Source organism: Schistocerca cancellata, chromosome 3, assembly GCF_023864275.1.
Source record: "Schistocerca cancellata isolate TAMUIC-IGC-003103 chromosome 3, iqSchCanc2.1, whole genome shotgun sequence".
Classification (NCBI taxonomy): domain Eukaryota; kingdom Metazoa; phylum Arthropoda; class Insecta; order Orthoptera; family Acrididae; genus Schistocerca; species Schistocerca cancellata.
Genome location: NC_064628.1, coordinates 48897879 through 48922523, shown reverse-complemented (window position 1 = coordinate 48922523; position 24645 = coordinate 48897879). Strand labels below are relative to the sequence as shown.

The 24645-nt window shown below is 39.7% G+C and overlaps 1 protein-coding gene across 2 annotated transcripts in view; it reads right to left on the bottom strand.

Annotated features, from left to right (window-relative positions):
• LOC126176933 (beta-alanine-activating enzyme) overlaps nt 1-24645 on the bottom strand; it is a 178095-nt gene that overhangs the window by 137041 nt on the left and 16409 nt on the right. For both annotated transcript variants that reach the window (XM_049924124.1, XM_049924125.1), the window contains exon 3: nt 19019-19297. In XM_049924124.1, the coding sequence (XP_049780081.1) occupies nt 19019-19297 (279 nt within the window). The remainder of the gene's footprint in view (nt 1-19018; nt 19298-24645) is intronic.

Genomic DNA, 24645 nt, shown 5'->3' with positions numbered 1-24645 from the left:
ACATTCCACATGGGAAAAAATATATCTAAAAACAAAGATGATGTGACTTACCAAACGAAAGCGCTGGCAAGTCGACAGACACACAAACAAACACAAACATACACACAAAATTCTAGCTTTCGCAACCAACGGTTGCCTCGTCAGGAAAGAGGGAAGGAGAGGGAAAGACAAAAGGATTTGGGTTTTAAGGGAGAGGGTAAGGAGTCATTCCAATCCCGGGAGCGGAAAGACTTACCTTAGGGGGAAAAAAGGACGGGTATACACTCGCACACACACACACATATACAGACACAAGCAGACATATACCTCTGTACCCCCCCCCCCCCCCCCAGGCTAACTATTGGCTTTAGGTATAGTTTTTAAGAGTTCCTCCTGTTGTCATAGGTAGCTTCATATATAAGTTTCTTTACTAGCATAAGCAACCATGTGCGGTTATTTTTAGGTTTCATCTCCTATTTAGTTCATCTCTTGTTCTATCCATTTCATTTTTTGATATACATTGACCCACGGTTGGGAATATATGGGCTATTTAGCCCTGACCCATGTATAAACTTTCTCGTATTCGTCTTCGCATGCGCATTGAAGTAACTTCCCTTGTCTTGCACCTGTGCATAGATAGCAGGTCAAGCTTGTAAGCGAGAGACCGTTTGTAGCTGCAGTTTATGGCGGGTCATGGCCCATCGAACATAGGCCGGTGTGAGGTGGAGCGTACACCATTAAGTTAAGTAGTGGTTTTGACTTTGTACGTATGTACTGTTTGTGTTTTCCTTTTTTTTTCGTTTATAAATGTATAGCTATGGTGTTCTTTTAATCATTGACAAAGGTCTTCTTAGGTACTTGTGGGTTTTATTGTTGTTCTGAAGAAGGTGTAGTTACCTATGCCAAAACCTGGGTTAACACTTAACACTAGGTGCTTTTTTCGCAATCGAGGCGGGTTTTTAGTTTTTTAATATATTAACCAAGGATTGCTGACGCGGTGCGATGTTCAAGGTTCTTAAACTTGAGTAAAAAGTCTATGTACTGCTACCATCAAACTGACAGCTCAATGTAAGTGCACTTAAAATTTTGCTCAAGTTAGCATTTTTGTGGTACTTGCATTGATGAAAATCAGTAACTCACTGTGTATAGTAATGTTTATTTCAGGCTGCATAAGACTAGCATTTTGTTAACTGTTCTACTGCAAATAAGAGGACACATTTGTGCAACAGATAATGATAATTAATTTTAAGAATCTGTGATGTGAATGACAATTAGGTTCAGTGTCACTCAATACTGAATGTACATTAGTAGGCTGTACAACAATGTTATGTACAAAAGAACTAAGTATAGACAACAAGAATGGACTGTGTAGATAATCTGACCACTGAATGTTATTCTTGTTTACAACACCAAGAAGTGATTTACTTGATTGCTTAATGACAGTGTCCTGAATGAATATCAGCAGAATAGCTGTTGCTAGATTTACCAATGGAACAGTACATAAAGACTTTCAATTGACAAAGACTGGTCATCACACCAATGAAAATGCCTAATTTGAAAAAATCAAACAATGGAAAATCCATGATGAAATGTAAAGAAGGAAAGTTGCTATTCACCATATAGTGGAGATGCTGAGTCGTGATAGGCACAACAAAAAGATTCACACAATTAAAGCTTTCGGCCATTAAGGCTTTTGTCAGCAGTAGACACACATACACACACGCAGGCACACACACACACAAACACTCACATAAATGCAACTTGCACACACGTCTGCTGTCTCAGAGAGCTGAAACCACACTCTGGCTATATAATTTGAATAACTGTGCATTCATGAAAAATTTGGCATGTGGTATTCCCCTTTGAACTGCATGACTACTAACCAAACCAATTTCAGGTTATGAGAGTTCAATGCTGCATATGCCACTAACGAACTTTAATCTACAACAAAATAAGTAAATTTACAGCTTTCTGGAAAAGAGAAAGGATATGCAGATATTACAGACAATTTTCTGTTTTGGAATGCACTTCCCAACAGAAATTGATAAAAACAAATTTCAAATTGCATTAGAAGTGCTTTACAAAGCTTCAAAATATAACTTTGCCTCAGGTGTTTCTACATTTCTCGGGAACCCAAACTGATCATCCCTGAGATGAATAGGACAATTACAGGCAACCCTCACTCAGTCTGACACCATGAATCAAGAGAGCCCTGCAAAATTGTTTTCTGCAAACATATTTCCTGAAACTATAAGTGGCATTCGGTATGTAATGTAACAATTTTTTTTTCCAATACAGGTTGGTTTTATTCAGGATTAACACACCACATCACTCCCCACTCTTTTCATTGCAAAACAGTATTTTCCAACATAGCCTCCGCTCAATGCGAAGGCCTTACGCCACCTTACTGACAGGACACGTATGCCCGCACGGTATCAGTCTACTGGTCGATGTTAGAGCCAACGTCTTACTGCGTCAATAACCTATCCCTCATCCACATACCACTTCCCGCGGAGTGCATTCTCCAATCGGCCAAACAGCTGGAAGTCGGAAGGTGTGAGATTTGCCTGGAGGGTGGATGAGGAAGAACAGTCCGATGAAGTTTTGTGAGCTCCTCTCAGGTGCGCACTTGTGCGAGGCCTTGCGCTGTTATGAAGAAGGCGAAGTACATTTGCATTTTTGTAGTGATGAACACAGTGAAATAATTTCTTCAGTTACCTGAGGGCAGCACAATACTTTTCAGAGCAGAGTTGATCACTGCATCACAAGGGAGGACATAAAACAGTCATCCCTTCAGAGTCCCAGAAGATCATAGGCACTACATTATTTTGTTTCTGGTTCTAAGTAAAGGAACCACGTCTCAACCCCTGTGATGATGTTTGACAAAAAATTGTCATAATCAGCTTCGTAACACAGAAGAAATTCTGTATGTACGGTCCTACATTGCTCTTTACGGTCTTCTGCTAAGCGGCGAGGATCGTGTCAGCACTGTCAACAAAGATGTCCAATTGTGCAGCAAGGTGCTTGGTTGTGATTTGTTGATCACCTTGAGTGAGAGTGTCAGCATGTTCCAAAACTGCGAGAGTCACAGCTCTGCTCACATGCACGAGATCGGACAGGTTTGCGTGACCTTTTTGCAATTGTTCACACGAGGTCTCCATAGACATTCTGTAAGTGCCTATGAATATCTGTGATGCTCTGGTTTTCCTCCAACAGAAACTAACTGATATAGCTCTGTGCTTGGAATACACCTCCATTAAAGATGCATTTTGGAGGTATGCACAGTGCCACCACCTATCGGAACTTCATGAAACTACAAAGTCTGAAGCGGGAATATTTCACAACGTCCCATGACAAATTACACATTTTTTTAATCGAAATTGATTGAGAAAAAAAAAATGTGTTGAATTACTTATTAACAACTCTCGTACATGGGTGTCAAATCCTATGTAGTAGTACAAAGCCTGAGAAGAGAACACACAGTCTGAACGTTATAAAAACATAAGGAGCACGGTATGGTGTTCCTTCTGTGGGTAACACAGAGTAACAACAGTCATAATACTGCTTTTAGATAGAAGAAAAGTATATACATACTGAAATCAATTATTTTGGCTAGCAAAATGCTAATTATAGAGTTACATAACTAAAAATAAGTTTATAATGTAACTAAATAGATAAAAAAATCTACTCACTAAGCAGCGGCAGGAAGACACACATGAGAACACACACGAGAACACTCTCACTCTCTCTCTCTCTCTCTCACACACACACACACACACACACACACACACACACACACACACACACACAAAAAAAGATTTAACTGATGCAAGCTTTCAGAGTCAGTGGCTACTTCTTCAGGCTGAAGAGTTGAAGGATGAGGGGTGAATGAAAAGGACTGGAGAGGTTTAGAAAAAGGAATACAGTTCAAAAAAGGCACCCAGAATCCTGGGTCGGGGAGACTTACAGGATGGGATGAAAAGAAAAGACCGACTGTTGGAGACTGCACCAATTGATATTTGGGAACCTGAGAGCTTTGAGATGGAAGACAGGCTAATATGCAAGACAGAGATTACTACTAAAACAATGTGCACAATTTAATAAGAGTGAAGAGCTAAGTGTATTGTACATAACAGAGATGGTAGGAGGAATGGCGAAAAATAGACAGGTCAGAAAATGAAAGATGTAGAAATTAAAATGGTAAAATGGATTGAAGAAAGCAGTGTTTACTGTGAAGAAATGTGGAGATGGAAGAAATTAATATAAATTAAGGCCAGGTGGGTGATGAGAACATGTTGTAGCACTACTTCCCACCAGCAGAGTTCTGAGAAAGTGGTGTCTGCAGAAAGAATCCAGATGGCGCGTGTAGTCAAACAGGCACTGAGGTCACAACTGTCATATTGTAGAGCATGCTCTGCAACAGGATACTTTGTGTTGCTGGTATACACCCTCTGCCTATGCCCATTCATCCTGACTGATAACTGAGTGGTAATTATGTCGATGTAAAAGGTCAAACAGTGTTTACATAACAGCTGGTTTATGACATGTTGTTTCACAGGTGGATCTCCCTTTGATAGTACATGTTTTGTCAGTTAGAGGTCTCGTATAGCAGTGGTAGGAGGATGAAATCAGCATCGAGGAAACTGTCATCGGATTCGGAATAGGACCATGTGAAATTTAACTTGTAGAAGGTATTAAGAGATTCCAGGAATAATAAAAGGTCAGCCTCACCATGAGTCCGTGTGGAAAAGATGTCATCAATGTATCTAAACCAAACAAGGGGCTCAAGGCTTCTGGATCCCAGCAAAGTCCCCTCCACGCCACCCGTGGAAAGGTTGCCACAGAAAGGAGCCATCCTGGTTACCGTGGTCATACCTCTGAACAGTTTGTATGTCTGTCTCTCAAAGGTGAAGTAATTATTGGGAAGTATAAAAGCTGATTCAGGTAAACAAGCCAAATTCAGGCCGCAGCAACATGCCAGATTTCACCTCAAAAAGCTATCCCACTTGACTGTGGTGTTTTCCTTCCTGTCCCTCTGCAGTTCCCCAAACAGCTACACCATCAACCACTATTCCTCTCCTAAAAGCTGAGCTTGGTCAACCTCTTTAACACCCAACAGCCTTCACCACTGTCTTCCAGACCAATAGTAACTCATAATCACAAGAACCACTCACAACAGTACAGTGTTTCATCCAAGACTCTCATTTCAGCCGTACTTATATATTTGAAAATGCTGCTTTGATGAAAGACCTACTTTCCTTTACACTTAATATCAAGTGGAAACGTCACTTTGCAACCCCACCCCAAAAACATTTCCGACAGCGAACGTGACTTTGAAACCCTACCTTGAACAGTTCCAACCACAATCTCAACCTGATCCATCCAGTGTTGCTTCACAACCTTTACTCAGGTACCTACAACATGACCCTAACCTGTCCTCTGCATAACTCCAGGCTCTACATTCCCCAATACCTGATGACTCCATCATTATTCTCCCAGCAGACAAAAGATCTACCACTGTCATACTCGACAAAAAGGAGTATGTTAGAGTAGGTCTAGGCCAGCTGTCTAATAGCTCTACATTCAGTGTCTGCCATCAAGATCCCATCCCTGTGATTCAAGCTGATTTGCAGTCCCTCCTTAAAACTTCAGGCCTCTCACAAGGTCTAACACCTCAACCCATAGAACTTCTTACCCTACCCAAACCATGGATCCCCACCTTTTACTTTCTTTATAAGATCTACAAACACAATCATTCTGACCTTCCTACAGTTGCTGGCTTCAAGGCACCCCCCAAAAGTATATCTGCCTTAGTTGATCAACACCTGCAACCCATAGTGCAAAGACTTCCCTCCTATATCAAAGAAACCAACCATTTCCTAGATCATCTGAAGTCCGTGTCTGTCCCACTCCCACTACACACCCTGCTTGTCACCACTGATGCCATCCCCCTCTATACCAATATCCTCAATGTACATGGTCAATCTGCTGCTAAACATTTCCTATATCAGCATCCACCTTATTCCAAACCTATGACATCCTTCTTGTTCACCTTAATCAGCTTTGTACTAACCAACAATTACTTCATCTTTGAGAGGCAGACATACAAACAAATCAGAGGCACAGCCGAGGGAACCAAGATGGGTCCTTCCTAGACCAACCTTTTCAAGGGTCACTTAGAGGGGTCTTTTCTGGGATCCATACGCCTTCAGGCCCTGGTTTGTTTTAGGTACATTGATGACATCTTTGTCACATGGAGTAATGGTGGGGCTGAACTGTTAAAATTCCTGGAATCTCTTAATTTCACATGGTCCTATTCCAAATCCTATTCCACTTTCCGTGAAGTTGTTCTCATCCTCACCGAAGGCCTTCAACACACTCCACATTAAACCAACAAACAAACCACAGTACTAACATTTTGACTCTTGCCATCCTTTCCATGTCTAACATTTCCGCCCATATAGCCTTGGCATTCGAGGCAAACATATTTGTTCTGATGCAGGCTCTCTACAGTAATACACCACCATTCTCACCCCAGCCTTCACTGGACCATACACCCCACCAGTCTAGTCCAAAAGCAGATTTCCTGAGCTGTCACATCCAGTCCTGGTACTGCTGATCCCTCCAAAAAACAACTTCGGAGCACACCACTGGTCACTCAGTATTATCCTGGTCTGGAATGTATTACTCAGCTACTTTAACAAGGCCACGGCTTCCTAAAATCTTGCACTGAAATGAGATCCATTCAGTCTGAGATTTTACCCACCACACCTAGAATAGCTTTTTGTCACTCTCCCAATCTCCCCAATATTCTTGTCAGATCTTATGCTCCTTCTGCACCTATCTCCCTACCTTATGGCTCCTACCACTGTGACTATACCCGCTGCAAGACTTGTCCTTTGCACCCTCCTACCACACCATACCAGCCCTGTAACCGACAAAACATATACTATCAAAGGAAGAGCCACCTGTGAAATGACACATCATGTATCAGCTGTTATTGATACGCTGTTCAGCCTTTTTCATCAGCATGACTACCACCAAATTATCAATTAGGATGAATGGGCATAGATAGAGAGTGTATACTGGCAACAGGCAATATCCTGTTGCCAGTAGCATGACAGTCGTGATGTCAGTACTTGTTTCACCACATGCGCCATCTGGATTCTTCCCCCAGGCACCAGTATTTTAGAACTCCACAGGTGGGAACTTGCGCAACAACATAACCGTGGTTTTTGCCACACACCTGGCCTTAATGTACAATAATTTCTTCTGTCTCAGCTTTTCTTCACAGTAACTACTCTTTTCTTCACTCTGTTTTAGTTTAATACGTCTTTCATTGTCTTATCCATCTTTTTTCACCGTCCCCCTCTCCCACCACTGTTACATAGAATCCACTTACATTTTCACTCTTATTAACTCATGCACAATGTTTCTGCAGTAATCTCTGACTTGCATATTAGTATGTCTACCACTTTTAAGTTCAGGGTTCTGGGTGACTTTTCTGAATTGTTCCCCTTTTTCTAAATCTCTCCAGCACTTTCCTTCATTTGTCTTCCTTCCCCTTCAACTCTTCTGCCAGAAGGAGGAGCCACTGCCTAATAAAGCTTGCGTAAGTTAAACCTTTTTGTGTGTGTGTTCTCCTGCCACTGCTTAGCGAGTAGATTTTTTTTATCTATCCAATTACATTACATTGTTAGTAATTGATTATTTTTGTTCTTATAAAAACGAATTTAGGCTTTCACAGAAGAATTAAAATAAACTTTAAATGTAGTAGTATGGCAACATGTATTTCATTAAACAGGAATGTATAAGTAACTGTTATCTTGGAAATAAATTGGGCAGAAGAAGATCATCTTTTCATCAATTGCCAAAACAGTAACAATAAAAATAAGACCCATGAATAAAAAGATGGTAACATATTTCAATCTTCAAGCACCTTGTAGTTTTCTGTTGCTACACCAGGGTACTCGATGGTTAGGAGAAAGGCAAAGACTACGTAAATGAGAGAAAGTTATTCAGAAATATGTGCCAAGAGAAACACACTACATGCCAGAAAGAAATCAGAAGTAACAACTAGTAATGATTACTAATGCAATTGTACTACAGCGTCAGAAGTAGATCATATCTCTAGGGCAAAATTCTGTTATTAAGTATTTAAAGAGGAATGTGTTGGACAGTTCGTTACTACAAAAGTTGCTGCAATATTTCCACAGCTGCAGAAAAGCTTCAATATTTCCACAGCTGCAGAAAAAGAATGGTGAGTACCCCTCTCCCTTTAATTTTCCTGAAGCAGTTTCTGTTAAAAAGATGAAATGAGATATTCTTATGATTGCAGATTTCATGCCATGTAAATAAAAAACAATAAAACCTTCATGGTTAGTCTAGTAAATTTCCATTAAGGAATGGAACACTTCTGTTGCAACATCATAGTTGGTAAGCTTGATTATTCCCAGGGTCATTCAACATTGCGCAGCATACACTTCATTGTTAACAGCCTTCTGAATTGGTCAGTGTGCGATTGATAATGGAGAAAAGAGATGTTTGTTCAACTGGATGAAGTTAATGCAAACTCTACACCATCATTGCAGATCATTTGTTTTGGATTAACAAATTTAAATGTAATCGCACAAGCACCGAAGACAAAGCATGCTCCAGCCATGCAATTGAAGTCACCACAAAGGAAACCACTGACAAAATCCATGACATGATAATACAAGATTTCCAAATAAAAATTCATGAAATTGCTGCAGTTGTAGGCATCTCAACCAAGTGAGAGCATGATATTGTGCATGGAGAATTGACTATGCAGAAGCAGTGTGTGAAGTGGGTGCCGCAATTGCTCACAGTCGGTCAAAAGTGCTTCTGGCACAACTTTTCAACACAATGTTTGGCAACGTGTAATCTGCAAGACATTTTGCACTAATTTGTGACTGCTGATGAAACCTGGATCCATCATTACACACCAGAGACAAAAAGGCAGTCAAAACATTGGGCAAAGGCTGGTGAAATTGCACCAAAGAAGACAAAGACCATTTTGTTAGGTGATTGAGGGGATGGCCACAGTTTTTTGGGATTCCCATGGAATAATACTCATAGATTACTGTATATACTCGAATAATCTGCGCCCTCGAATAATCCGCGCACCCCAATTTTGAGGAAGAGGAAAAAAAATTATTTTTTGCTTTAATTTGTTTTATTTACAAAAAAATTGTTCCAACATTATGATGTGTTCAAAAGTATGTACAATAACTACTGGTTTGAAGCAACGCTGCTGTACAGGTTGATACATCGTTAAAATGCAACCGGTTCAGCGGTGTGCAGCTGGCCAGCGGCGTGCCAACCGGAACTCTACGCGTACCTACAATAGCAAAAAAGGAATGTGAATTATCTTGTTTAAGAATTTGTTAATACAGTATGTGCAATAAAATATTTTAGTCAATACCAGTACATTTCCTCTCTTACCACTCTATTCATCACTTTCATCGTCATGGATCACATCTCAGTGGTGCCAGTTGGGTCTATCAGTACATGGGGTTTCACTAGGCATGGCCTGCACCTCAATAGGTATGGGAAGGGGAGGCTGGCTAAGCTTATAGGTGACAGTGTAGTGGGTGGTGATGGTAGTAGTATCACTCATGGAAAAATTCCTATAGTAGTTGGTGTTAGAGCTGCACCTTTTTTAGACTGAAGTCAGCTGATAGGTATACCTGCTTAAAGGAAGTGCCTCTAACTAAGGGCTCACCTCCAGGGGATGTAATGTTTCCAAGTAGAGAAGGAATTAGCATATTTCATCAAAATATAAGAGGTATTAGAGATAAAGTTAGTGAACTGCTAATAGATGTTAACTCTGAAATTATTGGTATATCAGAGCACCACTTAAATAATTTGATAATTCAGAGGCTTCCTTTACCAGGCTACAGATTAGCTGGCTGTTTCTCAAGGAGTTCCTTGTGGGTTGGGGGAGTGGCTCTGTACGTAAAAAACAGTATTTCATTTGAGTCCATAGACGTATCACGACACTGCACTGAACAGATATTTGAAAGTTGTGCAGCATTAGTTGAATTTAGTGAAACTAAACTTCTAATTGCTGTTGTTTATAGGTCCCCTAACTCCGACTTCAGAGCATTTTTGCTTAAGCTAGAGAGGGTTCTTGATTCACTTTGTAGGAAGTACCAGAAAGTAGTTCTATGTGGTGACTTCAATATTCATTTTGTACATGATTGTGCAAGCAAAAGGATGTTGGTAGATCTCCTAAATTCATATGATCTGATGCAAACTGTGTTTTTTCCAACTAGGGTGCAGGGGAACAGTAGCACAGACATAGACAATATTTTTATTCATTCTTCATTACTAGATGGGCATTCTGTTAGTAAAAGGGTGAATGGCCTTTCAGACCATGATGCACAAATTTTAACACTAAAAGATTTTTGCACTCTAACCAATGTCGTATTTAATTACAAACTACGTAGGAAAGTTAATCCAACAGCAATAGAGAGTTTATCAAAACTTATCAAGGAACAAGAGTGGCAAGATGTTTATAGTGCCGATAATATAGATGATAAATACAATGCTTTCCATAACACATTTCTCATGCTCTTTGAGAGTTGCTCTCCATTAGAACATTCTAAACGGGGTACTAGCAGTAATGGACAGCCCGGTTGGCTGACTAGTGGAATAAGGATATCATGTAGAACAAAGCGGGAATTATATCAAAATGTTAGAAGTAGTCACAATCAAGCTACAGTAGCCCATTACAAACAGTATTGTAAGGTGCTTAAAAATGTTATTAGCAAGGCAAAAAGTATGTGGTATGCAAATAGAATAGCTAATTCACAGGATAAAATTAAAGCCACATGGTCAGTTGTGAAGGAAGTGTCTGGTCAGCAGCACAAGATTGACGATATAAAGTCAGTTTGCAGTAATAATATTTCTGTTACTGATAAATCAGATATATGTACAGTATTTAACAACCATTTTCTGAGCATTGCTGGTGAATTAAATAAAAATTTAGTATCTACAGGAAATCATATAAATTTCTTAGCAAATGCCTTTCCGAGATTGACGTCTGAAATACTCCCCTGTGATACAGACAAGAGGGAGATTGAGACAATAATCAAATCACTGAAGACTAAGGACTCTCATGGTTATGATGGAGTGTCTAGTAGAATATTACAGTACTGTGCTGCACATGTTAGCCCTGTATTTAGCCATATTTGTAATTTTTCCTTTAGGAATGGTCAGTTTCCTGAGCGATTAAAGTACTCAGTACTAAAGCTGTTTTATAAAAAGGGAGAAAGGGATAATGTGGATAATTTTAGACCTATTTCTATGCCATCAGTGTTTGCAAAATTATCGAAAAGGCTGTGTATGTAAGGTTAATTGATCATTTTATATCACACGATTTGCTATCAAATGTACAGTTCAGCTTTAGAAGTCGTTTTACAACTGAAAATGCTATATTCTCTTTTCGCTGTGAGGTACTGGATGGGCTAAACAAAAAGTTTCGAATGCTTGGCGTATTTTTTGATTTAACTAAGGCATTTGACTGTGTTGATCACCCAATATTGCTCCAGAAGTTGGACCATTACGGAATAAGGGGAGTAGCTCACGATTGGTTCACCTTACTTTAGCAACAGGTAGCAAAAGGTCATTATTCACAATGTTGATAATGGCTATGATGTGGGATCTGAGTGGGGGATGCCCCAGGGATCAGTGTTGGGGCCGCTCCTGTTCCTTATTTATATAAATGATATGCCCTCTAGTATTATGTATAACTCTAAAATATTTCTGTTTGCTGATGACACTAGCTTGGTAGTAAAGGACGTTGTGTGCAACATTGACTCGGTTTCAAGTAGAGCAGTACATGACCTCAGTTCATGGCTTGTAGAAAATAAACTAACATTAAATCACAGTACGACTCCGTTTTTACAGTTCCTAACACACAATTCAACAAAACCTGACGTTTTAATCTCACAGAACGGGCATATGATTAGTGAAACTGAACAGTTCAAAGTCCTAGGTGTTCAGATAGATAGTAAGATGTCGTGGAAAGGCCACGTTCAGGATCTTGTTCAAAGACTTAATACTGCCATTTTCACTATTCGAACGGTATCGAAAGTGAGTGATATTTAGACAAGTAAATTAGTCTACTTTCCTTATTTTCATTCACTTATGTCATATGGTGTTATGTTTTGGGGTAACTCTTCCCATTCTAGAAGGATATTTTTGGCTCAGAAACGGGCGGTTCGGGCAATAAGTGGTGTGAGTTCACGAACCTCTTGTCGACCTCTTTTCACGAGACTGGGTATTTTGACATTGGCCTCTCAATATGTATATTCCTTATTGTCGTTTCTTGTTACCAATATTAGTTTATTTCCAACAATAAGCAGCTTTCACTTGGTTAATACTCAGCAGAAATCAAACCTCCATTTGGATCAGACTTCCTTAACTCTTGTGCAAAAAGGTGTGCAGTATACTGCTGCATCCATTTTCAATAAGCTGCCACTCGAATTAAAAAATCTTAGCAGTAGTCCACGTGCTTTCAAATCTAAACTGAAGAGTTTCCTCATGGGTCACTCCTTCTATTCTGTCGAGGAGTTCCTTGAAAAATTAAGATGATTCTCATTGTATTGCTGATAGCGTTTGCTTAAACTTATGGACTGATTTTCTTTCAGGTTCATGAACATTTATTTTTATCTGTTATTACTTTTTATGTTGTAAGTTCATGTACTGACACGTTCCATGACCTTGGAGATTTGCTCCTCAATTTGGTCCTAAGGAACTTGACATTTAAATAAATAAATAAATAAATAAATCACTAGTGGGAGAATCATTGTCGTCTTCACCATCTTCCCATAGAGCATCGTCCTCTGTTCCACCCAGTGAATGTATGATTCCACATTTTTTAAAGGATTTTTCCACCAGTGGTGGCGGAATGGAGTCCCATGCACTTTTCACCCATTCACAAATCTGGGACAAATCCGGCCGTTTGATTTTTCCACTAGGTGTGAACTTATGGTTTTCATCAGCCAGCCATTGCGTATATCGCTGTTTAAGTGCAGCTTTGAATGGCCGATTTATACATACATCTAGTGGTTGTAAGACGGATGTTAGGCCTCCAGGGATAATGACCAAGTCAGTTTTCCCTTTTTGTAATTTGACTTGCACTTCCTTAGTTGTATGTCCACGGAAGCTGTCCAGGACCAACATGTTGCGTAAATTCAGTAACGGACCATGACAACGTTGCCAAACACGTGTCATCCAGTCAATTATAAGTTCATTGTCCATCCACCCTTTCGGATTCACTCTCACTAATACCGGTATGCCTTTTACTGATATTTTCGGAATAGTTTTCCTTTTAAATAACACGTAAGGTGGTAGCTTTCGTCCATCGTCAGTTACACCCAACATCACTGTACATCTTTGTTTCTCACTGCCGCCAGTTCATATCATGATGCTGGATTCTGCTTTCCCGTTCACTGTGTTGTCGAGCGGCATCTCAAAATAGACCGGCATTTGATCCGCATTACCAATTTGCGATAATATATAGGACTGTTTACGGCACAGATTTATCACATAATGATGAAAATTCACTATTTTTTCCTCATAATCGCCTGGAAGCCGCTGAGCGATAGTAGTTTTCCTCCGGAATCCTAAACCATTTTGGTTGAAAAATCTTGATAGCCAGCCCCGGCTAGCTTTGAAACTGGTAATGCCTAGTTCTTTGGCTAAAGACAATGCTTTAAGTTGGCACATTTCACTCGTCACCGTGCATCTGTATTGTCACTTCTCATCTACATAATCACAGAGCCTTTTCTCGTGGTCCGGACGCTTCTCTTTTTGGCTTCGAAATGCCCAGCAATTACTATTAGTTTCTTGAAGGTGCATTTTATTTTTTCGCCAGTCGTGAATACAACTCTCACTCACGTCGTACTTTCTTCCTGCTGCACGGTTTCCAATATTCTCGGCTTCTTCAATAATTTTCACTTTTTCTTTAGCAGTGTACGAGTGATAACAAGAATGTGTAGCCATAATTAACAAGTTTGAAGACGTTAATACTTCACTCCTAACGTGCTACTGATGCGTCAAAGGCTGAGGCTGCAACAATGCCATAGTATAATGGGATGTATTGTTGGAGACGGAGCAGTACCAACAATTTTTTGAATGATCAGCGCACCCCAGTTTTTCGTCCTAAAATTTGGGAAAAAACATGCGCGGATTATTCGAGTATATACGGTACTTGGATAAAGGCAGAACCATAACTAAACTCTTTTATGCTTCATCATTTGATCATCTGAAACTTGTATTGGATGACAACTTTTGAAGTTTTGCCTGCAGAAAAGTGCTCTTTCACCAGGATGATGTACCATCCCACACGCCAGCAATAACAATGGCAAAAGTGTGTGTATTGGGCTTTCAATTGGTTACTCACCCATCCTATTCACCTGACATCCACCCAAGTGACTTTTTCCTGTTCCCTAACTTAAAACTTTGGATTGCTGGGAAGAAATTTTCATGAAATGAGGAAGTGATCGTTGCAGTCAATGGGTATTTTGCAGTTTGACAAAACCTATTTTCCCCGATGGGATGAAAAAGCTGCAGGATCACTGGATCAAGTGTATATTCCTCAAATGAGATTATGTCAATAAGTAAGGTGAGCTTTTTATGACAAAAACCTTTTTTCTTGCTTTTTTACCACACTTATCAACCCACAGTAGTCACAAAAGGGATGCTATGGCTGTTGTATTATCCAGCCTGTTAACATGCCTTCAAAAGCGATTTCAAACTTAGACTGTGTCCACAATGTCACTTCACAGCAAAGAGTAGCTGTCCACCCTGGAATTTGTTTGCTGATTTGGTGTATATCTTAGTGACATCATTTAGTAATTCAACCACTATTAAGAAAAAAATTAACTGAAGTTCTGCTTCATAGTGGTCACCTGCAATTAACACCACCAGCTGATAATTGCTAACTGCAGAGTACGGTTCATATGTACCTCAAGCAGAGAGCAACAGAACTGTGCACTGCCGGTTTAGAGGCAACAGAGAGGGAGGTGTCGACCCAGACAGAATGCAACAGTCTCAACACAATCAATCTGTTCATTAGGCAACCATCATGAACAACAGTACAAATTTCCCAGCACTCTGGTGTGCGCAGAGGGGGGCAGGAAATACCTGATAGAACCTGAATCAATGGAATCAGGTCGTTTTCACTGACAACAGCACAGTATTTGTCTTATGCCTGACAATCACTGAAGAAGAGTGTGAAGATAGCCAGGTCCAGTGTACACCTCAGAAACAGAGTCCTATAGGGTCACCAGGGATGTGGATCATCAAAGTCTGACATGTTTCATTACTGTCAAGAGTATTTTGAGGACTGTGCAATGTAAGAACACGATCCTTTAAATTTGAACAATGAAAGTGTATATGATGTTATGAAGACTGAAAAAACAGCCTATGACCACTGAACGACAGTGCCACAGGTTACCCAACAGTTGTATACACAATACATCCACACCTTATTAATTGACAAAAATCCACCTCATGACGGAGATATTATTCTCTGAAACATACTGTGAATAGTACACCCTGATGCCATTAAACATAGCCTGCCTCCCACTTAAAATACGAATGCAATATTTCGGCAACTGAAATAGAGCAAACAGCTACAATGATGGACAGTTTTATGCAATAACTGATTGTTATCAATCTTCTGTCAGCATTTCAGTTTCATCAGAGAAGTTAGACATTTCTCTTTGTGGCCTGCAATATGACTTTCTCAAGAGAAGGAAGACTTGAAATTGTGGAAGCATGGTGAAAACAGGTTCAATTAAGGAAATTTTCTAAATTTTTTGGGAGTCAAGTATCTGGACAGAGGACTGTCAGCAAAGAGAGCAATGTAAACGCTGGCACACCTACAGAACTGTGCAAAATGTGAAATAACAGAGGATTCTTTAAGTTTGCACACCAGAAGTTACTGCAGACATCAGCTGAAAAATTATTTAGAGCCCAAAGAAGTCTACACAAAAATGGGCCCAACAGGCGGACGCAAATAGGAAGAGTTGCTAGCAGATATTGAAAAGTCTTTATTTGAAGCCATATGGTGTGATGGCTGTGCAGCAATTATGAGAGTATGACAGAAATGTGTAGATTACTGTACATGGCTTTTGAGTAACACCAACGATGGTTTGTTAGACCCTTTCCATTACATCATGAGTGATGAGGCATGGTTTCATCTTTCCAGTCATGTGAATTCACAGAACATCAAGTACTCGGCAATGGAGAACCCAAATACTGTGGGTCAGCAATCACTCCATGATGGAAAAAATTGACATTTAGTGCAGTGTAACAGGGACGTGCATAATTGGATCGATATTTTTTTGACACTAGCCTCAACACTGTTGCATGTATGGAAATTTTTGATACATTTTGTGCTCAACTCACTGAATACGAAAGACAATACTGCTTCTTGCAGCAAGATGGGGCAACATGTCACACGTCTAATGTACCCCTGGAATGAGTCCACAGTGTCTTCACTGAGGAATAAACTGTCAGCAAACATTTATGGCCACCACACTCGCTAGATCTAACAACAAGTGATTTTTTCCTGTGAGGACATCAAACAAATCCACATACAATACAGGAACTGAAAGACAACACAGCCATGAAGTGTCGCCATTGATATCCGAACTTAACATCAGGTGTATCGGACTATGTTTAGAAGTGCATATCTGTTTACTGATGTTGCAGAGGATCCCTTTCAACATCTTCTGTAAATGCACTTTTCACTGTATTTTTCATTGTAAATAAATGGTAAGTCCATTTCAGCTTTTCCTTTCTGTAATTTCACCACATTTCCTTTATACTTACATGGGCTACTTTTATCTAGATAATTCTGTATAATAAGTGGACTGGTTACAGTAATATGTAGTACAGGGCAGCATGCACCAACATTTTATCCAGTTCTACAATCAAAATTTTAGCAGCAGGTTCATATTTAGAGACTATAATGTATGAGTACACTGTGCCCACCTTGTGACTACCTTTCTCCAAGAGGCAGAGACCAGCCAAATGGAACAGCCTGCAGTATCTGCCTCATGAGAAACTGATTGAGCATGCCTGAGCTTGTTAAAACTTGCTGTGAGTTATCATAGGAACCCTCTTCGCATAGTAAATGATCTCAGGAGTGCCACCAACTGCAAGCTGGATGGGGCTGAGCCAGAACAACAGGAAAGCGAGCCAAGGAGGATCTAAGTATGACGGGTGGAGCAACATGACACTGGATGCTACCCAACAGTAGACTTTGGTTTCATGGATGTGTGTTTTTGGACAGAATTCATTTATTTTGGTTACTGTTTTACTTTTATTTCACAGCAAAGCTTCTTAAGAGTTATTCTTTCGGTCCCCACTCCCCTTGAATCTAAGCCTTACACACATTTGCAGATATGTAAGTAGTGGAAAATTGGTTTTGAGCAGTTTATTTTTATTAGTTTTCTTAAATATACTGGGTGTTTCAGAAGGAAATGAACACAATAAGAGGCAGATTCAAAGGAAAATATCACATAAACATAGGCTCTTTCTCAGTAGGGTCTGAGATACTACTACACTGAGATGACAAAAGTCGTGTGATACCTTCTAATATTGTGTCTGACTTCCTTTTGCCTGGCATAGTGCAACAACTCAATGCAGCACAGACTTTTTGTTGGAATTCCTCTGCAGAAATATTAAGTCATGCTGCCTCTACAGCCTTCCATAATTCCATATGTGTTGCAACTGCAGGATTCAGTGCACGAACAGACATCTCTAATATGACCTGTAAATGTTCAGTGGGATATAAGTCAGATGATCTGGTGGACAGAACATTCACTCATATTGCCCAGAATGTTTTTCAACCAATTGTCAACAACTGTGGCCCAGCGACATGGCGAACCGTCATTCATAAAAATTCCATCATTGTTTGGGAACATGCTGGCCATGAATTGCTACAAATGGTCTCCAAATAGCCGAACATAACCATTTCCAGTCAATGATCAGTTCCGTTCAACCAGATGACCCAGTCCATTCCATGTAAACACAGCCCACTCCATTATAGAGCCACCACATGCTTGCACAGTGCCTTCTTGACAACTTGGGTCCATGGCCTCGTCGGGTCTGTGCCATACTCAAACCCTACCAACAGCTCTTGACAAATTAAATGGGGAATCATCTGACCAGGACAAGGTCTTCCAATCATCTAGGGTCCAACTGATGTGGCCACACGTCCAGGAGAGATGCTGCAGGTGATGTCATGCTGTTAGCAAAGGTGCTCACTTTGGTTGTCTGCTACCACACCCCATTAACGCCAAACTTTGCCACACAGTCTTAACGGATACATTCGTCATACATCGCACATTTATTTCTGTGGTTATTTCATGCAGTGTTGCTGTCTGTTAGAACTGACAACTATACACAAATGCCACTGCTCTCAGTTTTTAAGTAAAAGCTATTGGCCACTATGTTGTCCATGGAGTGAGGAAATGCCCGAAGTTTGATATTCTCAGCACACTATTGACACTGTGGCTCTTAGAATACTGAATTCCCTAACAATTTCCAAAATGGATTATCCCATGCATCTAGCCCCAAGTACCATCCCATGTTCAAAGTCTATTAATTCCTGTCTTGCAGCTATAACCACGTCGCAAAGCTTTTCACAAGAAACACCTGAATACAAATGACAGCTTTGCCAATGCATTGCTCTTTCATACTTTGTATACACAATACTACTGCCATCTGTGTAAGTACATAACACTGTCCCATGACTCTTGTCACACAAGTTGTATTTGAAAGAATCAGTTTCAGGAATAGGAATGATGTGGTGATTTTGCTCTTCTTTAACATCCAGACAGTTTCTGTCACTGGAAGGTGATCAGTTTAACTTGCAGTACTTAACACAAGAGATGTAACCAAAAATGTCTCTATCTGTTAGCAAAACATGTAAGTTCTAGTGAATTTCATCACAATGTATGTAACTTCTGATCAGATATATGAAAATACCTACCTTGATGGTAGTAGGTTTAAACATTGTGCTAAAGTGGGAGGTGATGGGCAGGGTTCACCACCCAAAATTAAACACCGTAACTTCGGCATCAGCTTCCAATCATATAGTGTTCTCATCAATGACGGTGTCGTCTGCACTATTGTTGCCATTTCATAGGCAGTTGGTAATGCCAGACTAGCACCATTTGCCAAGGCTAGAAAGAGTTCCACAATGCTAGGGTCAAATGTAAGTGGTGTCCCAAGTAGTATGACATCTGATGTTTGAACATGGAGAATGTGCCTGTTGATTCCAGAGAAAAGCAAGCATACATCATCTGAACAAATTTAAGTAGTTTTTTCTACTGCAATTATTACAATGAATTTTTTAACTGTTTCATATTCGAGAAATTTCTGGCAATGATATCTCCAGAAATATTACACAAAAATACCACTTTAACTCACGTAGAAGTAAATAGCTCATTTTACACATTTACATTTGGGTTAAGTACCTTTCACTATCAGGCAATCCTTAAGTCTATTCAGACATAACTAAACACTAAATGTGGTAACTGGTAACTTTATAAGACTCTGCAGCATACACCTCTACAACTACAATCAATGTTTCAAGGTATAAGGTAGTTGGTGTTTGTCAATTAAAAAGCAACCTGAACACTCAAAGAGGTACAGAATATACAGAGAGGCTGTGGCACATTACTCACTGCTCCCTGCAGTGCCATGCCATATTATTAGTCACTAAGTTTCAGAAAGTCATTTTGCAGTTGCTTTGGAAGTGAGAAGTTCTGTGTACAGTTTTGTAAGCCACACAATTTCTGAATTTGTTTTTCAGGATCGTGCCTGCTATGTGTTCAAAGAATAAATGCGTGCACATACGTTGGAATATGATTGAAGATTAGTGTACACACTTTTACATATTTTCTATAACTGTGCTATGTATTGTGTACATTTATGCATTTGTTTACTTGTGTAATACAGCTTGCTTTTTCCATGCACTCCATGGCATATACCTTAAGCGATATGATATTCAATGAATTTTGTGATGATGGAGAAGACCAACAAACGTTTGCATCCTTTGTAACATTTCTGAAACGTCAGTAGCATGAGGCTAGACATTTTTGTAGTGACTGTAAACTACTGGACGGAAGGTGTGATGAATTACATCCTTTTTATATAAGTAGTATAAAGAAAGTAGTCAGTTTTTCACAGATGCAGTAGGCATTACTCCAATAATTGTTTTTATTGCTTTCTGGAAGTTTTAAATGAAATATGCTTTCACATTAGAAAATATGGGGTAGCAGACAGGAAGGCCTGTAATTTTCTGTGGATATACAGTTGCTTGTTTCAGATTATAAGAGGAGCTCTTTGCATGCGAAGTAAAATGGTCAAGTTACTCTATGAAACAATCTTTGTATGCTTTCATACGTGAGTAGTCATTTTGCAAAGTTTGGATCTTTATAATGGACAGATAATACATTAATTCAGGAGAAAGCTAGTTTAGCTAGGGAGTGACTTAAGAATTAATTTTATAAACTTATGATCATCCAACAACTTCACTGTATATTTGACTGGCTCGGTGGGTTACGTTGTACTACACCTGATCCAGGAGTTTACTTACTTGATCTATGTAACAAGCAGTTTACTTCACTTATTTCAAATACAAATTTAACAATATGTCATATAAAATTTAGATAAAGTACACATGCTGTGCTGTGGGGCAATCTGTATGGCTGGAAACAAAGAACACACTTTGTTCATCGCGATTGCAGTCTTGAAACAATAAAAGTGTCTATACCACAATTGTGGCATAGGAAGTGTGTTCCTCACTTCCAGTTTACATAAAAGCAAATGTTTCCCAGACATTTCTCTTTTAATTCTGTTCTCCAGAAGTTGTGGGTTACACACATCTCCAACTGATTTTGGAATTTGCTGTTTTGGATGTGTCTTATGTATAGTGAAGTACGCATTAATCCACACAAACACTGATATCAAACTGAATTTTCCAGTCCATGTCTTCTTTTTCTGAACGTCACACAATAGATCATCTGGGACTGGAGTGTATGTGTATATGTATGTATGTATGTATGTATGTATGTATGTGTGTGTAACAGCAGTTGCTGAAAGCTGATGTATATCAAGTGTTTGTCTGTCATAACCAGAGTAATTTCACTTCTGGCTTTAACTGCTCAACATTAACAGTTGGACTTTATGTCATAGCTATTGACACATTATCTGCCTTTATCCTGCATTGCAATATTTTCTTTTGACTTCTGAAAATATGGCAGAGGCTTATTCAATTTGCTGTATTCTGGCTGCAGTGTACACAAGCCTTTGAATTTCACAGAAATAATCAACAAGAAAACACTAATTGTTTGCAAAATTCCATTCAAGTAATCAAAAACTAATCACAACTGAAGGTGTAATATACCAATAAAGATCATCATCCATATTTGCACTTCTCATGGAATATAGCTGATTTATTTGTAATTTTCTTTGCAGATAACATTTCTGTCACTACTTACAAGATTGAGTCTATAATTATTTATATTCCAATTTTCATGCAGGACAAGTTTGTTCTTGTAATGAAATACTATTATGCATACTTCCACACCTATGCGCATTAAAATTTGTTTTTTTAACTTCGACTGTCATCACACTAAGAAGGTAGGGTTTCCTTCTTGTGATTTGTACCATGGAAGAAGATTATGCACTGCATATCTATTTATTTATAGTGAACCAGAAGTCTGTGAGGGACAGACCATTACCACTGATCTAGCAAATGCTAAAGGTAAATCAATGTTTAAAAAGAGAGATAAGTATCTGCCCCAAAACTACTTATCCTGTTGTTCTCAATTTCTCCAAAGTTTTCAAGTCTCTTACAGATAACCAATTAAACAACTATTTTGACAAGAATGCTCTCCTCTCCAACATACAGCTTGTATTCCAAAGTCATAACAATTCTTCTACTGTTGTCACTGAAGTTGTTAACCAGACATTAACTGCATTTGAAAACAAGGGCTGGTACGGTATCTATCTACATCTACATCTACATCCATACTCCGCAAGCCACCTGACGGTGTGTGGCGGAGGGTACCTTCAGTACCTCTATCGGTTCTACCTTCTATTCCAGTCTCGTATTGTTCGTGGAAAGAAGGATTGTCGGTATGCCTCTGTGTGGGCTCTAATCTCTCTGATTTTATCCTCATGGTCTCTTCGCGAGATATACGTAGGAGGGAGCAATATACTGTTTGACTCTTCGGTGAAGGTATGTTCTCGAAACTTTGACAAAAGCCCGTACCGAGCTACTGAGCGTCTCTCCTGCAGAGTCTTCCACTGGAGTTTATCTATCATCCCCGTAACGCTTTCGTGATTACTAAATGATCCTGTAACGAAGCGCACTGCTCTCCGTTGGATCTTCTCTGTGTCTTGTATCAACCCTATCTGGTACGGATCCCACACTGCTGAGCAGTATTCAAGCAGTGGGCGAACAAGCTTACTGTACCCTACTTCCTTTGTTTTCGGATTGCATTTCCTTAGGATTCTTCCAATGAATCTCAGTCTGGCATCTGCTTTACCGACCATCAACATTATATGATCATTCCATTTTAAATCACTCCTAATGCGTACTCCCAGATAATTTATGGTATTAACTGCTTCCAGTTGCTGACCTGCTATTTTGTAGCTAAATGATAAAGGATCTATCTTTCTATGTATTCGCGGCACATTACACTTGTCTACATTGAGATTCAATTGCCATTCCCTGCACCATGTGTCAATTCGCTGCAGATCCTCCTGCATTTCAGTACAATTTTCCATTGTTACAACCTCTCGATACACCACAGCATCATCTGCAAAAAGCCTCAGTGAACTTCCGATGTCATCCACCAGGTCATTTATGTATATTGTGAATAGCAACGGTCCTATGACACTCCCCTGCGGCACACCTGAAATCACTCTTACTTCGGAAGACTTCTCTCCATTGAGAATAACATGCTGCGTCCTGTTATCTAGGAACTCCTCAATCCAATCACACAATTGGTCTGATAGTCCATATGCTCTTACTTTGTTCATTAAACGACTGTGGGAAACTGTATCGAACGCCTTGCGGAAGTCAAGAAACACGGCATCTACCTGTGAACCCGTGTCTATGGCCCTCTGAGTCTCGTGGACGAATAGCGCGAGCTGGGTTTCACATGACCGTCTTTTTCGAAACCCATGCTGATTCCTACAGAGTAGATTTCTAGTCTCCAGAAAAGTCATTATACTCTAACATAATACGTGTTCCAAAATTCTACAACTGATCGACGTTAGAGATATAGGTCTATAGTTCTGCACATCTGTTCGACGTCCCTTCTTGAAAACGGGGATGACCTGTGCCCTTTTCCAATCCTTCGGAACGCTATGCTCTTCTAGAGACCTACGATACACCGCTGCAAGAAGGGGGGCAAGTTCCTTCACGTACTCTGTGTAAAATTGAACTGGTATCCCATCTAGTCCAGAGGCCTTTCCTCTTTTGAGTGATTTTAATTGTTTCTCTATCCCTCTGTCGTCTATTTCGATATCTACCATTTTGTCATCTGTGCGACAATCTAGAGAAGGAACTACAGTGCAATCTTCCTCTGTGAAACAACTTTGGAAAAAGACATCTATTGTACTTTATGGTCTGAGTAAAGCCTTTGGCTATATACTCTTTACAACCCTGCTTGAAAAACTGTAATTTCATGGCATACACAATCCACCCTTAGCGGTAATCAAGTCCTACTTAATGAGCAGAAGGCAGTTTGTCTCAATTAAAAATAGATGCTTTTAGTTAAGGAAGCTCAGATTACAGTGCCACCGGGCTTGGCCCTTGGTCCATTTCTGTTCATCATTGCAAGTAATTATATAACTTACCACATCAAAGCTAGTTGTGTAGTGTTTTATGCAAACAAGTTGACACAACTCAATACACACAACAATGCCATAGAATTGCATCACTAACTAACGATTGAATTGGTTTTCTTCTAATGAACTCGTTCACAATCTGATAAAACACAAGGACCAACGTCAGGGTGATTACTAAAGCTGTAGAAAGTAAAACAGTAAAATCATTATGCTTTCATAGTGACTCCGAATTAACTAGGAGGAACATATTAGTCATGTCTGTAAGAAAGTAGTCAAGTGTGCTATATCACTGACAGATGCAGTCACTAATGAGTATGTGAGATGGCACATTTTAGCCTTTTCCTGTCACATATTTTGTACAGCGTACTAATACAGAGTATTTACAGATAATCAGAGGATCAAATTCCCAACCTTTTCATGACTTTTTCATTACCTCGTTTCGCCTTCCACTATCATCGTCTTCCTTAGATTTAACTCGTTTTTTTTCCCCCCTTGTGCATCCATTTTCGTCCTTTTCACACGTATTTGGCTGTATTTTTGCGTAACTTTTTGGACATAATTCTACTTTCATACTCAATTTTTCGCATTTTTTGCACCACCGTGGATCCATGCTCCTTCCATCTGCGTCAATACAGAAATGTTTCCTTATTCCTAGCCAGATCCCAGTCCCAAATACTGTTCCTGAATTGTTGCTTAGCTCATGAAATCCCCCCTAATGGCCTTACCATCAAATTACCCATCTCTGGTTGC